Source organism: Ylistrum balloti, unplaced genomic scaffold, assembly GCF_031769215.1.
Source record: "Ylistrum balloti isolate Yb309-2 unplaced genomic scaffold, AGI_CSIRO_Ybal_v1 Utg370014, whole genome shotgun sequence".
Taxonomy (NCBI): Eukaryota; Metazoa; Mollusca; class Bivalvia; order Pectinida; family Pectinidae; genus Ylistrum; species Ylistrum balloti.
Window position 1 is genome coordinate 35323 of NW_026782085.1, and position 13002 is coordinate 48324.

The 13002-nt window shown below is 35.8% G+C and overlaps 1 protein-coding gene, 1 long non-coding RNA gene and 1 pseudogene across 2 annotated transcripts; all 3 read right to left on the reverse strand.

Moving 5' to 3' along the window:
- Positions 1-395: 395 nt before the first annotated feature.
- On the reverse strand, positions 396-2630 carry LOC132548489 (protein kinase 4-like; annotated as a pseudogene).
- A 639-nt stretch (positions 2631-3269) lies between these two features.
- Positions 3270-9881, reverse strand: LOC132548488 (uncharacterized). The gene is made up of 4 exons (XR_009554156.1): positions 9809-9881; positions 9385-9485; positions 8213-8289; positions 3270-7842 (listed from the first exon to the last, which is right to left on the reverse strand). It is a non-coding gene; the product is annotated as an uncharacterized LOC132548488 (long non-coding RNA).
- A 1807-nt stretch (positions 9882-11688) lies between these two features.
- LOC132548490 (uncharacterized) lies at positions 11689-12201 on the reverse strand. The gene has a single exon (XM_060212355.1). It carries the CDS (start codon positions 12199-12201, stop codon positions 11689-11691), a length of 513 nt encoding a protein of 170 aa, XP_060068338.1.
- Positions 12202-13002: the final 801 nt, after the last annotated feature.

Consider the following 13002-nt stretch of genomic DNA (forward strand, 5'->3'; position numbering starts at 1 on the left):
TAATGGGAATTCCACGACGCAATTCCCGAATGCTATAAATAAGACGCCCCGACCAAGCTAAATCAGTGCTGGTAGGGAGGTGCCCACAACAGGTCCAGAGTGCTGGTAGAAAGGTGTCCAACGAAAGGTACTATCCGGAATCAAGCTGATGTCCATTTGAAGTACTAAGCCACGAGACTGTTCCTTGGACAATACCAGTGCTCCGCTTCTCAAATACCACCAGGGAAGCGTAATTTTGTAAAACTGTTATCCTGTATAATGAACTCATTAAAATAGACGAAACGAACCTGACATTCCTTACTCTTGTCTATATAACAGTGTTATAGCTGTTGTTTTTTGTTGTTTTTTGTTGTTTGTTGTTGTTTGCTGTTGTTTGCTGTTGTCTACTGTTGTTTGCTGTTATTTGTTGTTGTTTGCTGCTGTTGGCTGTTGTTTGCTGCTGTTTGTTGTTGTTTGCTGTTTTTTTGTTGTTGTTTACTGTTGTTTGCTGTTGTCTACTGTTGTTTGTTGTTGTTTGCTGTTGTTTGCTGCTGTTTACTGTTTGCTGCTGTTTGCTGTTGTTTAATGTTTGCTGCTGTTTAGTGTTTTCTGCTGTTTGCTGTTGTTTGTTGTTGTTTGCTGTTGATTGCTGCTGTTTGCTGTTGTTTACTGTTTGCTGCTGTTCGCTGTTGTTTGCTGTTGATTGCTGTTGTTTGCTGTTGATTGCTGTTGTTCGCTGTTGTTTACTGTTTGCTGTTGTTTGCTGTTGTTTACTGTTGTTTGCTGTTGATTGCTGTAGTTTGCTGTTGTTTGCTGTTGTTCGCTGTTGATTGCTGTTGTTCGCTGTTGTTTACTGTTTGCTGTTGTTTGCTGTTGTTTACTGTTTGCTGTTGTTTACTGCTTGCTGTTGTTTGCTGTTGATCGCTGTTGTTTGCTGTTGTTCGCTGTTGTTCGCTGTTGTTTACTGTTTGCTGCTGTTCGCTGTTTTTTGCTGTTGATTGCTGTTGTATGCTGTTGTTTACTGCCGTTTGCTGCTGTTCGCTGTTGATTGCTGTTGTTTACTGTTTGCTGTTGATTGCTGTTGTTTGCTGTAGTTTGCTGTTGATTGCTGTTGTTCGCTGTTGATTGCTGTTGTTCGCTGTTGTTTACTGTTTGCTGTTGTTCGCTGTTGATTGCTATTGTTTGCTGTTGTTCGCTGTTGATTGCTGTTGTTTGCTGTTGATTGCTGTTGTTCGCTGTTGATTGCTGTTGTTTGCTGTTGTTTACTGTTTGCTGTTGATTGCTGTTGTTCGCTGTTGTTCGCTGTTGATTGCTGTTGTTCGCTGTTGTTTACTGTTTGCTGCTGTTCGCTGTTGTTTACTGTTTGCTGTTGATTGCTGTTGTTTGCTGTTGTTCGCTGTTGATTGCTGTTGTTCGCTGTTGTTTACTGTTTGCTGTTGTTTGCTGTTGTTTACTGTTTGCTGTTGTTTACTACTTTTCGCTGTTGATTGCTGCTTTTTGCTTTTGTTTACTGTTTTCTGTTGTTTGCTGTTGTTTACTGCTGTTTGCTGTTGTTTGCTGCTGTTTACTTTTCGCTGTTGATTGCTGCTGTTTAATGTTCGCTGTTGTTTGCTGTTGTTTGCTGCTGTTCGCTGTTGTTTGCTGTTGTTCGCTGTTGTATGCTGCTGTTCGCTGTTGTTTGCTGTTTGCTATTCGCTGTTTACTGTTTGCTGCTGTTGTTTACTGTTTGCTGTTCTTTGTTGCTGTTCGCTGTTGTTTGCTGTTGTTTGCTGCTATTATTTATATGAGATTTTGCTATTTTTATTGACAAAATTTTGGCATTTCACAATTTTGTACTTACAAAATATTACCGTTCTACATTTTATACCGACAAAAACATTGTTTTCTTTTTAAATTGTTTTTGACATACAAAAATATTGACATCTTACATTTCCTATTTGCAAAACTTTGCTTTTAAAAACTGTTCGTCCTCAAAATGTGTAATTTGAACTTTTCCAGTATTCATTAATATTTAAATGAAGACTACGGGTTTCCGGGTTGTTTGCGATAATTGGGAAACTTTAAAGCACCTGTATTAAACAGGGTATCAGCGATAATCAATCGAGTCCTTGTTGCCCGTTGCATTTTTACGGTCTAATAGATCGTGATTTTTTCTTACAAGCATCGAAAACATCCCTTTGTTGTGTTTTCCCTCGAGTTTTCCTTCTTTTTCCCGGAGGTCCGAGACTTTGCAAGGCTTCGCGTTTGAGTCGATGTTTTGCTTCGGATTTTATTACGGACGCCACGGCATTGATTCCCGATCTTACTAGAGGAGGGATCGATTGAACGATACTGTCACCACAGAAAGAGACGACAAAATCTCGTCGACAGTAGGATTATTGCTTCATAACCATCAGTGAAGACAAAATACTCAGTAATATGACCCGATTAAACAAAGTGATTTGTACTGCTGAAAATTCTATATCTAGACAAGATTACATAATAACTCTACTCGAGACATACAAATCTACAGTCTATATTACTGATCACCCATGCCGATGTCACACACAATACTCATGTAACCATTTGTAATTATCATCAACCTACATTTTGGTTTGGCTAGGTTCATCATGTGAATCTTTCCACGAAACGTTCAACATACGACAAACCATGTCGTTTCTTAAATACCTTTAAACTCCAGAGTTCTAAAATACACACAGACAAGAACGATAACTCTTTACAATGTTTCTATCAATAAAACAAAGTACTGAGAGTACGTAAACAACTCTGTTCACAGAACAGATACCCTAATCCTGTTAGTGTCCTCGCTGTATTCGAACTCCTCTAAAAACGTCACTTCCGGCTTGATTTAAATAATATCTATCGAAAAGACTTCTGTTCAATAAATCAAGGACACAAATGATTCCTCTACCTTTGTACTACATTCTTTACTTGAAAAGCGACCAGAAATGACAATTGTACACTAAGCTACATGAAATGCGTATCAACTTGTAAATTTTTGATATTTTAAAAGTATCATTCCTGCTTCCTTAACCTTTCCAAGATGGCCGTCTGTCAGCCTTTTTTTCCTGATCAGACCTAAAATAAAATGGGCATGACTAGGGACCAAAGGGAACCTACATATGAAATTAAAAAAATTGTCAAGTACTTCTCAAGAAATAGCGATAAAAACTTTCGAAATCAAAATCCAAGATGGCCACCTGTCGGCCATTTTGTTTTTCGGAGCATACCTAAAATAAAATGGGCACAACTAGGGGCAATCTAATATAAATAACAATTCCACTAACAAGTTTGAGATAATTATTTATTGTAAGGGACATATCTTATACATCAATAACAATATCATGACATTTTTTATGTAAAATACTTCACAAGGATTAATTACTATAAACGTAAATGTGATTTTTGTGTCTTTCATGCTGAATTTGCTGCAGTTTCTGTAGGCTTTTATCAATATGTGATATATCACAGAATTCTATATTGACAGGAGCAATAGCAATAACACATTTAATATGAACAGAAAACAGACAGCAACAAAATAAGACAAAAAACTGTCTTATATAAAAGTGACTTAAACAATACTGAAAAGTTCATAGCAGAATATGGTCGGAGTACAAGACAGAATAAAAAGTTATAACATATTTTTTTTTCAGAAATAGCAATGCCTGAATCATCAGATATATCCAGGCCCAGAGATCTACATGTATAACTTATTAACACTTTCTTTATATGACTTTGTCAAGTCTCTAAATTACATGTATAATTTATTAACACTTTCTTTATATGACTTTGTCAAGTCTCTAAATTACATGTATAACTTATTAACACTTTCTTTATATGACTTTGTCAAGTCTCTAAATTACATGTATAACTTATTAACACTTTCTTTATATGACTTTGTCAAGTCTCTAAATTACATGTATAACTTATTAACACTTTCTTTATATGACTTTGTCAAGTCTCTAAATTACATGTATAATTTATTAACACTTTCTTTATATGACTTTGGCAAGTCTCTAAATTACATGTATAACTTATTAACACTTTCTTTATATGACTTTGTCAAGTCACTAAATTACATGTATAACTTATTAACACTTTCTTTATATGACTTTGTCAAGTCTCTAAATTACATGTATAACTTATTAACACTTTCTTTATATGACTTTGTCAAGTCTCTAAATTACATGTATAACTTATTTCATGTAAGTAACATTACCATTGATACACTGTCTTTAAGCTGTATACTACCATGAGATTAATATCATGACAATTCTGCTGTATTTCTTAAGTAATAAGCCTGCCCCTGAATCAGAGGTAATCTGTCAGTCATTTGGACTTATTGGACTTATTGTCCTGTAATAAGCTGGCCCCTAACTTTGAATCAGTGGCAATGTGTTTGCCCAGTGGACTTATTGTCCTGTAATAAAACCTTCTCTAACTTTAAGTTAGAGATAAGGTGTTTGTCCACTGGGCTTAATTCAGTACAAATTGGGGATAGGAGTGTGGGTAGCATTTATAATGCTTTAAAGATTTAAAGAGTGGGTTGAAAACTGAGAAAAGAAATGTATGAACAAGTTTTAAAAAAATCCACCAGGAAAACACTTTTTGATGTATTGGTTATAAAGCCATCATTGTGTAACAGAAAGTTGTTGAAAATTGATTACAGAGATCTCAATACAAGGGGAAGCAACTCTTCCAAATACAGTCAACTCCAACTGCCATTCAGAAAAAATGCACCTGTTAGGGTGATAAAGCCAACAGTTCAACAGGGTATTGATTGTAAATTGTAGAAGGAGATCTCCCGACAAAGCAAAAATTACCATAGAGAGGTTGGACAACACAAAGACATAACATGTTAAAATTTTTGATTGAAATACAAAATGATACAAAAAGAGAAAGACATCACACTTATCAAACTCATTACAGTATGATTTACACTAGAGCTTCATTTGAAGTTCAATTTCTAATGTGCTTACATGATACCCTAGACAGGAAAATATCTATAGTAGACAGGACAATATCTACCCTAGACAGGACAATATCTACCCTAGACAGTAGACAGGACAATATCTACCCTAGACAGTAGACAGGAAAATATCTAGCCTAGACAGTAAACAGGACAATATCTACCCTAGACAGGAGACAGGGACAATATCTACCCTAGACAGTAGACAGGACAATATCTACCCTAGACAGTAGACAGGATAATATCTACCCTAGACAGTAGACAAAACTATATCTACCCTAGACAGTAGACAAGACAATATCTACCCTAAACAGTAGACGGGACAATATCTACCCTAGACAGTAGACAGGACACTATCTACCCTAGACAGTAGACAAGACTATATCTACCCTAGACAGTAGACGGGACAATATCTACCCTAGACAGTAGACGGGACAATATCTATCCTAGACAGTAGACGGGACAATATCTACCCTAGACAGTAGACGTGAAAATATCTACCCTAGACAGTAGACAGGACAATATCTACCCTAGACAGTAGACAAGACTATATCTACCCTAGACAGTAGACGGGAAAGTATCTACCCTAGACAGTAGACAGGACAATATCTACCCTAGACAGTAGACAGGACAATATCTACCCTAGACAGTAGACGGGGCAATATCTACCCTAGACAGTAGACGGGACAATTTCTACCCTAGACAGTAGACAGGACAATATCTACCCTAGACAGTAGACGGGACAATATCTATCCTAGACAGTAGACGGGACAATATCTACCCTAGACAGTAGACGTGAAAATATCTACCCTAGACAGTAGACAGGACAATATCTACCCTAGACAGTAGACAAGACTATATCTACCCTAGACAGAAGACAAGACAATATCTACCCTAGACAGTAGACGGGAAAGTATCTACCCTAGACAGTAGACAGGACAATATCTACCCTAGACAGTAGACAGGACAATATCTACCCTAGACAGTAGACGGGGCAATATCTACCCTAGACAGAAGACGGGACAATTTCTACCCTAGACAGTAGACAGAACAATATCTACCCTAGACAGTAGACAGGACAACATCTACCCTAGACAGTAGACGGGACAATATCTACCTTAGACAGTAGACAGGAAAATATCTAGCCTAGACAGTAGACAGGACAATATCTACCCTAGACAGTAGACAGGACAACATCTACCCTAGACAGTAGACGGGACAATATCTACCCTAGACAGTAGAAGGGACAGTATCTACCCTAGACAGGAGACAGGAAAGTATCTACCCTAGACAGGAGACAGGACAACATCTACCCTAGACAGGAGACGGGACAATATCTACCCTAGACAGTAGACGGGACAATATCTACCCTAGACAGTACACAGGAAAATATCTACCTTAGACAGTAGACAGGAAAATATCTACCCTAGACAGCAGACAGGAAAATATCTACCCTAGACAGTAGACAGGATAATATCTACCCTAGACAGTAGACGGGACAATATCTACCCTAGACAGTAGACAGAAAATATCCATCCTAGACAGAAATCAGAGACTTTCCTTTGAAATGTGAGGGATTTCATTAACCAACCCGACTGAATACACATACTCAGCCATTACATCAGACCAACACTTCCTTACTGTTTTAGTGGCAGTCATCATTTCTCTGTGTATGATTATTCAGTCATGTTTATAAATATACAATGGAATGGAAATATAGAAATTTTGTCATAAATAAAAATAATAATTTATACAAATATGTCTTTGAAAATATTTGCATAGATTTAGTATGCCATGAGACAGAGCAAACTCTGTTAGAAAGATTCATACCAAAATGTTTTAATGATATAAAAAATGTACATCACAGAATGCTTTTTTGATTAAAAAACATGTAAACCAAAACAAGTTGCTAGAAACTGATGCCTCCCACATCCTATAAGACCATATTCATCCACATCTATCTGCCCCCTTCTTCATTTTTGCAGAATCATTAATCTTAAAATAGTAAGCTAAAAGCATTTTACAAATAAGCCCTCCTTCATATTTCAGTTTTCGAATCATGGTATTTAGGGCTATAAATAAGCCCTCCTTCATATTTCAGTTTTCGAATCATGGTATTTAGGTATAATATAAATAAGAGTATGAACTATATGGAATTATTACTTATTGCAAGTTTTCTTGAACGAGTAAACTGATAATAAAATTCATGCAAGGAATTCAGTTTTTGATTCTAGATTTTGTTTGACCAACTTTAAATTGAGTTTTAATTGAATTTTTCATAATAATCAAGACTGAAAACAAATTTTAAAACACAGGTGCCCTTGAAATGATCTTACATTATTATGATAAAAAGCCTTGAAAATCTAAATCAATGACTTGAAATTGGACTTGTATATAACTAGATTGTAGATACACAATATGTCTCCTAACCAGTTTCAACAACTGTACATTGGTTGGTAGTGTAGAGATGGCTTTATTTTGAATGTAATACGTTTTAGGAAAAATATGGGTTCTTAAATTGATGAAAAACTCTAATTCATGGAAGACATAGGTGTTTATAACAATGGTTCTATTGCTTGTTTAAACTTATGAAAGAAATAAAACCTTTTACAGAAAACTAGAATCTCAAAAATATTCAGAATTCTTACTGCTTTCACAAGAGTTCAAAACACCCTTGTAAAAATCAACATCACCAGTCTAGTTAAGATACTAATATTTTACTCCAGTAAATCAACAGAAATATTTTATGATTAACAAACAAGGCTTTGTTTCAGTGCCAGCAGACACAGAGGATTAACAGTCCTTTATAGTACAGTACAGTGTATACTGCTAGCAGTGGTGCTTATCTCGTCTGGTTCTTCTCCGTTGTTTACTTGTTCTATGGCTTTTCTTATCTGTGAAAAAGAATAAAATTTTAAAAAAGTTAAAACAGATCATGGAACTCACTATTGACTGATCTTAATGTATTCTTTTTCTTCTTTTCTCTTCTTTATACAAGGTATTGACAGGTGAAATCTTTGTATGTTAGTATCTTTCCAGAAATAGCGTTATCAAATCTGATTATCAAAATCAATGATTGCTACCTTTCACCCATTTTGTTTTTGCAATGGGCTAAAATTGGTCATGATCTTTTTTCTGTTTACTGAAAAGTATTCATGTTGTGAAAATAAATGTCCATATAGCTTGAACACCTGGCTCCATTTGTAGGACATGGATCATTAGCTGGGCGCACACAAATATAAATGGCAATTTATTCAAACTTACATCATTTTTCCTTGGATAACTTCCAAGTTTTGCCTTGGAGAAAATAAGCTTGCCATTGACAGAGACCTCAAACAAACCTGAAATGTTGAGGGAATTACCATCGGTATCATACTGTATAATAAATGTTTCAATTATATGGGTAAACTTTGTCCAGACTGGACGCAGGGCAATTGTCTAGAATGGACACTGGTCAATTCTTGTAAAGAAAGGACCCCGATCAATTTTTGTCAAGACTGGACACTGGTCAATACTTGTGTAGCATTGACACTGTTCAATCCTTCTAGACTGGATACGATTTTTATCAAGACTGAACCTTGGTAAATTTCTGTATAGACTGGACTCTGGTCGATTTGTAGCCAGTCAGAAATAACTTGGTTATGGCATCAACAATCCACATACACTCGGCAACATGTGACAGGTACATATATATTCATTATCTGTAGTGGAACGGGAAAACGACTGCTTCCATTTTTAGTGTATTTACGTGTTTTGCCTGTGCCTCGATGGTCCTATGTGCACGTCCTGTGTATGTCCCGTGTACGTCCTATCTTGTCCATATTTGGTGTTGTTATCAAGTTATATGTTAATTAGGGTGTAAGTTGTGGGGAAAACATGCGAGTGTGAAATTAAGGAAATAAAACTATTTTACAACCACGCATTTATCGCAGTCGGCCGCATACCGGGGTGGTAATGTATCCTCTGGAGTCGGCTTGGTAAAACAGAACAGAAACAGTTATGACAAGACATTGGATTTGTCACAGTGATACTGAAACAGATGTATGTAAAAGTACAGAAATCAATAGCCACCTTGTTGTACAGTGACTAACAAATTTAGATTTGGCCTTGTATCTCTCAAAGAGACATGGCAACTTTTATAGCAATATACACTGTACATGCAGTGTAGATATTAAAAGATACAATCATGGATTCTCTCCTTTTCTGAGGTACCTGTGTCAGATTTCATTTTTGTTTATGGGGTAATTTTGATATCCGAGTAAGTAGGACTTATTGGGGTAAATCTAGAGGCATTCCAAAACAAGTGGCATGGCCTTGAATGAAAAAGCATTGGCTATTTGATAGTTTGACGGGTAAAACGATCGAGTCATTCACGACAGTATAAGTATTGTGTTGATGTAAAATGGGGCGAGTATTGCTCTCATTCCAGTCCTTACTTTGTCATCCTGAGAAAGCTTCAACTCTGGCTCCTGGTGCCTCCTGCAGAATAACTTTGCGGATTCCATTATACCAGCCTTTGCTTAGTTGTCATTCAAAACTGAAATTGAGAATGCACCATTGTCAGTCGTTCATAAAATGTTAACGTACGATGGATCCGCGCCATGACATAAAGACATTTTATTTAATATTAGAAATTTTAAATGATGACAATACTGTTAACTATTAAATAATAACTATTGTGCGTAACCTGTCCAGTTTAAGAACTTCGCGGTGGTTAAAAATCTTGATCCCCGACAGTAGAACTGTTTATACAAAATTATTGAGTTAGGTAGTCGGCCTTATATTGACCTTTACACATTTAGAAAAAAATGATGTCAGAAACCGAGATATGAAAGGGTTAACCACATGAACATTGCTCACCAGGTTTGGACAGTTACATGAATATCTTTCGATACCCTAATATTTTCTTTCTCTTCCTTGTTCGCCATAACTTCTGTTGAATTTCTTTAGAGTAGCTCCCCTTTAAACCTAGTTCCGGGAAGTTCTATTGGTAGGATAAACGACCAGTATGGAGCGCACTAGCAATGACGTACGTAGTGTGCGAGATGGTACAGAATCAACCAACTTTTTCGGCTGTACTGTTAACAGATTACACATGATGGTAACAATGTACTGTTGTCATTTTGACTTCGTTTTGTTTAACACTTGGTCATAGATGTGCGAGAGAATATTGCGCCCAACGACTTCGATAATACATCTTTTTCATTTTCTGATGATAACTCTATAAAAATAATGCATTTAAACATTCGTAGTGTTAGAAACAAACTAGATTTTGTTGAGAGTTTCACTGATGATATAGACATCTTGTGTCTAACAGAAACGTGTCCCGATTCTTTCATTCCTGATTCTGACCTTCTTACAAACTTCCAATTATATTTAGAAAAGATAGGAACGCTTTTGGTGGTGGTGTTATGATCTTTTCAACCAATGACATACTTCCAAAACGCTTGATATTGAATCACGAAACGACGAAATTAATTTGGATTGAATTTTGTTCTGATAATAAGAAATATCTTTTATGTGTATTATATAAGCCTCCACGGCAAAACTCTAACTCTGGAATTTGGACACGGCTGAAAATTCTCTTGATATATCCTTTGATTATACACCTCATGTTATACTGACAGGGGATACTAACATTAACTTACTTACTGGAAATAACAATGATCTCACCTTCCTTAAACAACAATATAATTTAACTAACCTAGTAACACGTCCGACTAGAGTAACAAACACTACACAATCTCTCATCGATCCATTTTATATCAGTGATACTATATCCTCCGATTCATCCATCGTTGTACCTGTTCTGGAAGCTGTAAGTGATCACAGAGCTATCAGTGTGTCTCTATTGTCCTATCAACCAAAACCGAAATCTTTTAAAAATATGGTTATACAGTAGAGCAGATATTTTAACCCTTAAAAGTGAAGTTAGACAAGTAAACCGGGTTAATTTGTTTTCTGTCACTGATGATGTGAGCGAGAAATGTGTTTTATTCACTGAAAAACTTACTTCTATTTTAGAGAAACATATTCCTAAAAAACTTATAACTGCAAATGAAAATGACAAACCATGGATGAACAGAGAAATAGATTAAGGAAGTATTTAAGAAGAGTTAAAACCGCACATTCAGAAGCTAAATACAAACGTGCAAGAAACAAAGAAAATAATATGCTTAGATATGCTAAAACACATTTTTATGATAATGTTGATGGTCTCATCCGTAACAGTTCAGCTAATCCGGGAGTATACTGGAAACTAATGCGCATGCTCTTAAAAGGTAACACTTCTACCGACATACCTCCCTTACTAAATCCTGCTAACAAACACTTGACTACTGATGACTATATAAAATCCAATATTTTAAATAACTTTTTAAAATCTGTCTCTGACCTTGTTGACCCCAATGACGTCACACCCTACTTTAACTTTACAACTGACTCTTAGTATAGTATAGTATAGTAGTGTTTCCGGTACACAGTGTTCCTCTTCACCAGACTCAAAAATTATATTACTGTGGTAAATGTTCATTTTCCGGTTAGTTTCCAGTAGCTCTATAATTATATAAAATATCTTGATTTTTCCAAAACTTATCCAGTTTGTTTTTAAAAGTATTTATCTTTGGAGCAGATACAATGTCTTCTGTAAGATTATTCCATGTTTTTACAGTTCTTTTAGCAAAGCTATTTCTTCTTCTGTTGGTCCTGTGTTGTTGAAGAAAAAGTGTTTTAGAGTGTCCTCAACCACTTCTTATTCCTGCGTCCATCTTAAGCTTTACAAAATCCTTATCATATATACCATTTGTGATTTTATAGAGTTCTATCATATCCCCTCTAAGCCTTCTGTATGTTAAAGTTGGAAGATTAAGCTTCTGTAGCCTGTCCTGGTACGACATATCCTGCATTCCAGGTAAACTTTTTGTGGCCCTGCGTTGAACGGACTCCAGCTCATCTATATCTTTCACTTTTACTGGTGACCAAACAGAACTTGCGTAATCCAGTTGTGATCTCACCAAGCTTTTGTTCAGCGGAAGAAAAGTTTTAGAATTCATAAACTGAAATGTTCTTCTTAACAATCCGAAACTTTGATTTGCTTTCTTCACTTTTTCACTTATGTGGTCTTGGAAAGAAAGTTCAGAATCTACCATTACTTCAATGTCTTTTTCCTTATCAGTGACTGTTAGACTATTCCCAAGTAATAGGTACTTTGCTCCTGTTCCATCTATCTGTGCAGTATCTTGTCCGACCAACATATGTTTGTATTTGTCTGTTATATGTATATGTTATCATTTATCTATCTTCTCTTACTGATATTGAAATAACAGAACAAGAGGTTTTCGACACTATTAATATTTCTAGACATTAACAAAGCAGCTGATATAAGTCATAAGATGTTAAAAATGATAACTAGTGAAATAGCTGCACCACTCACCATTCAAGCAACAGACGTCAATCAGTTGTCCTTAAAAATATTGTCTCTCGAGAAGTGTGTTTTAAAGCCGGGGTTCCCCAAGCTTCCGTTCTTGGCCCTCTTCTCTTTCTTGTATACATTAACGATATTTCAAACACTCTTTTATCTGTTACTAGACTTTTCGCTGACGATACTGCATTAGCATACTCTTCTAAACATTTACACGATCTAAAACAGGTAATAAACTACGACATGGAACAGCTGAATCTTTGGTCTCGAAAATGGTTAATGAGCTTCAATCCAACTAAAACTGAAATACTCCTGATTTCTAACACAAATATACCTTCTAACCCAAAATTTCTCTTTGACAACACACCCATTCCTATAGTTAACAAACAAACAAACACTTAGGAGTAGTTATAAACAGCAATGGTACTTGGAACTCTCACATTGATGACATTTTGACAACACTTAGGAAACTTAAGTACATCTTGAACAGAAAAAATCTTAGAAAGAAAAAAATATATCTTGTTTTTATCAGACCACTTTTTGAATACGCCTGCGAAGTTTGGGACAATTGCAATACCACTCTTTCAAATAAATTAGAAAATATTCAGTATGTAGCAGGTCGTATAATTACAGG

Excerpts from the sequence above, each read along its gene's own strand:
- LOC132548490 (XM_060212355.1), bottom strand. The coding sequence starts at position 12,201 with ATGTTGGTCGGACAAGATACTGCACAGATAGATGGAACAGGAGCAAAG.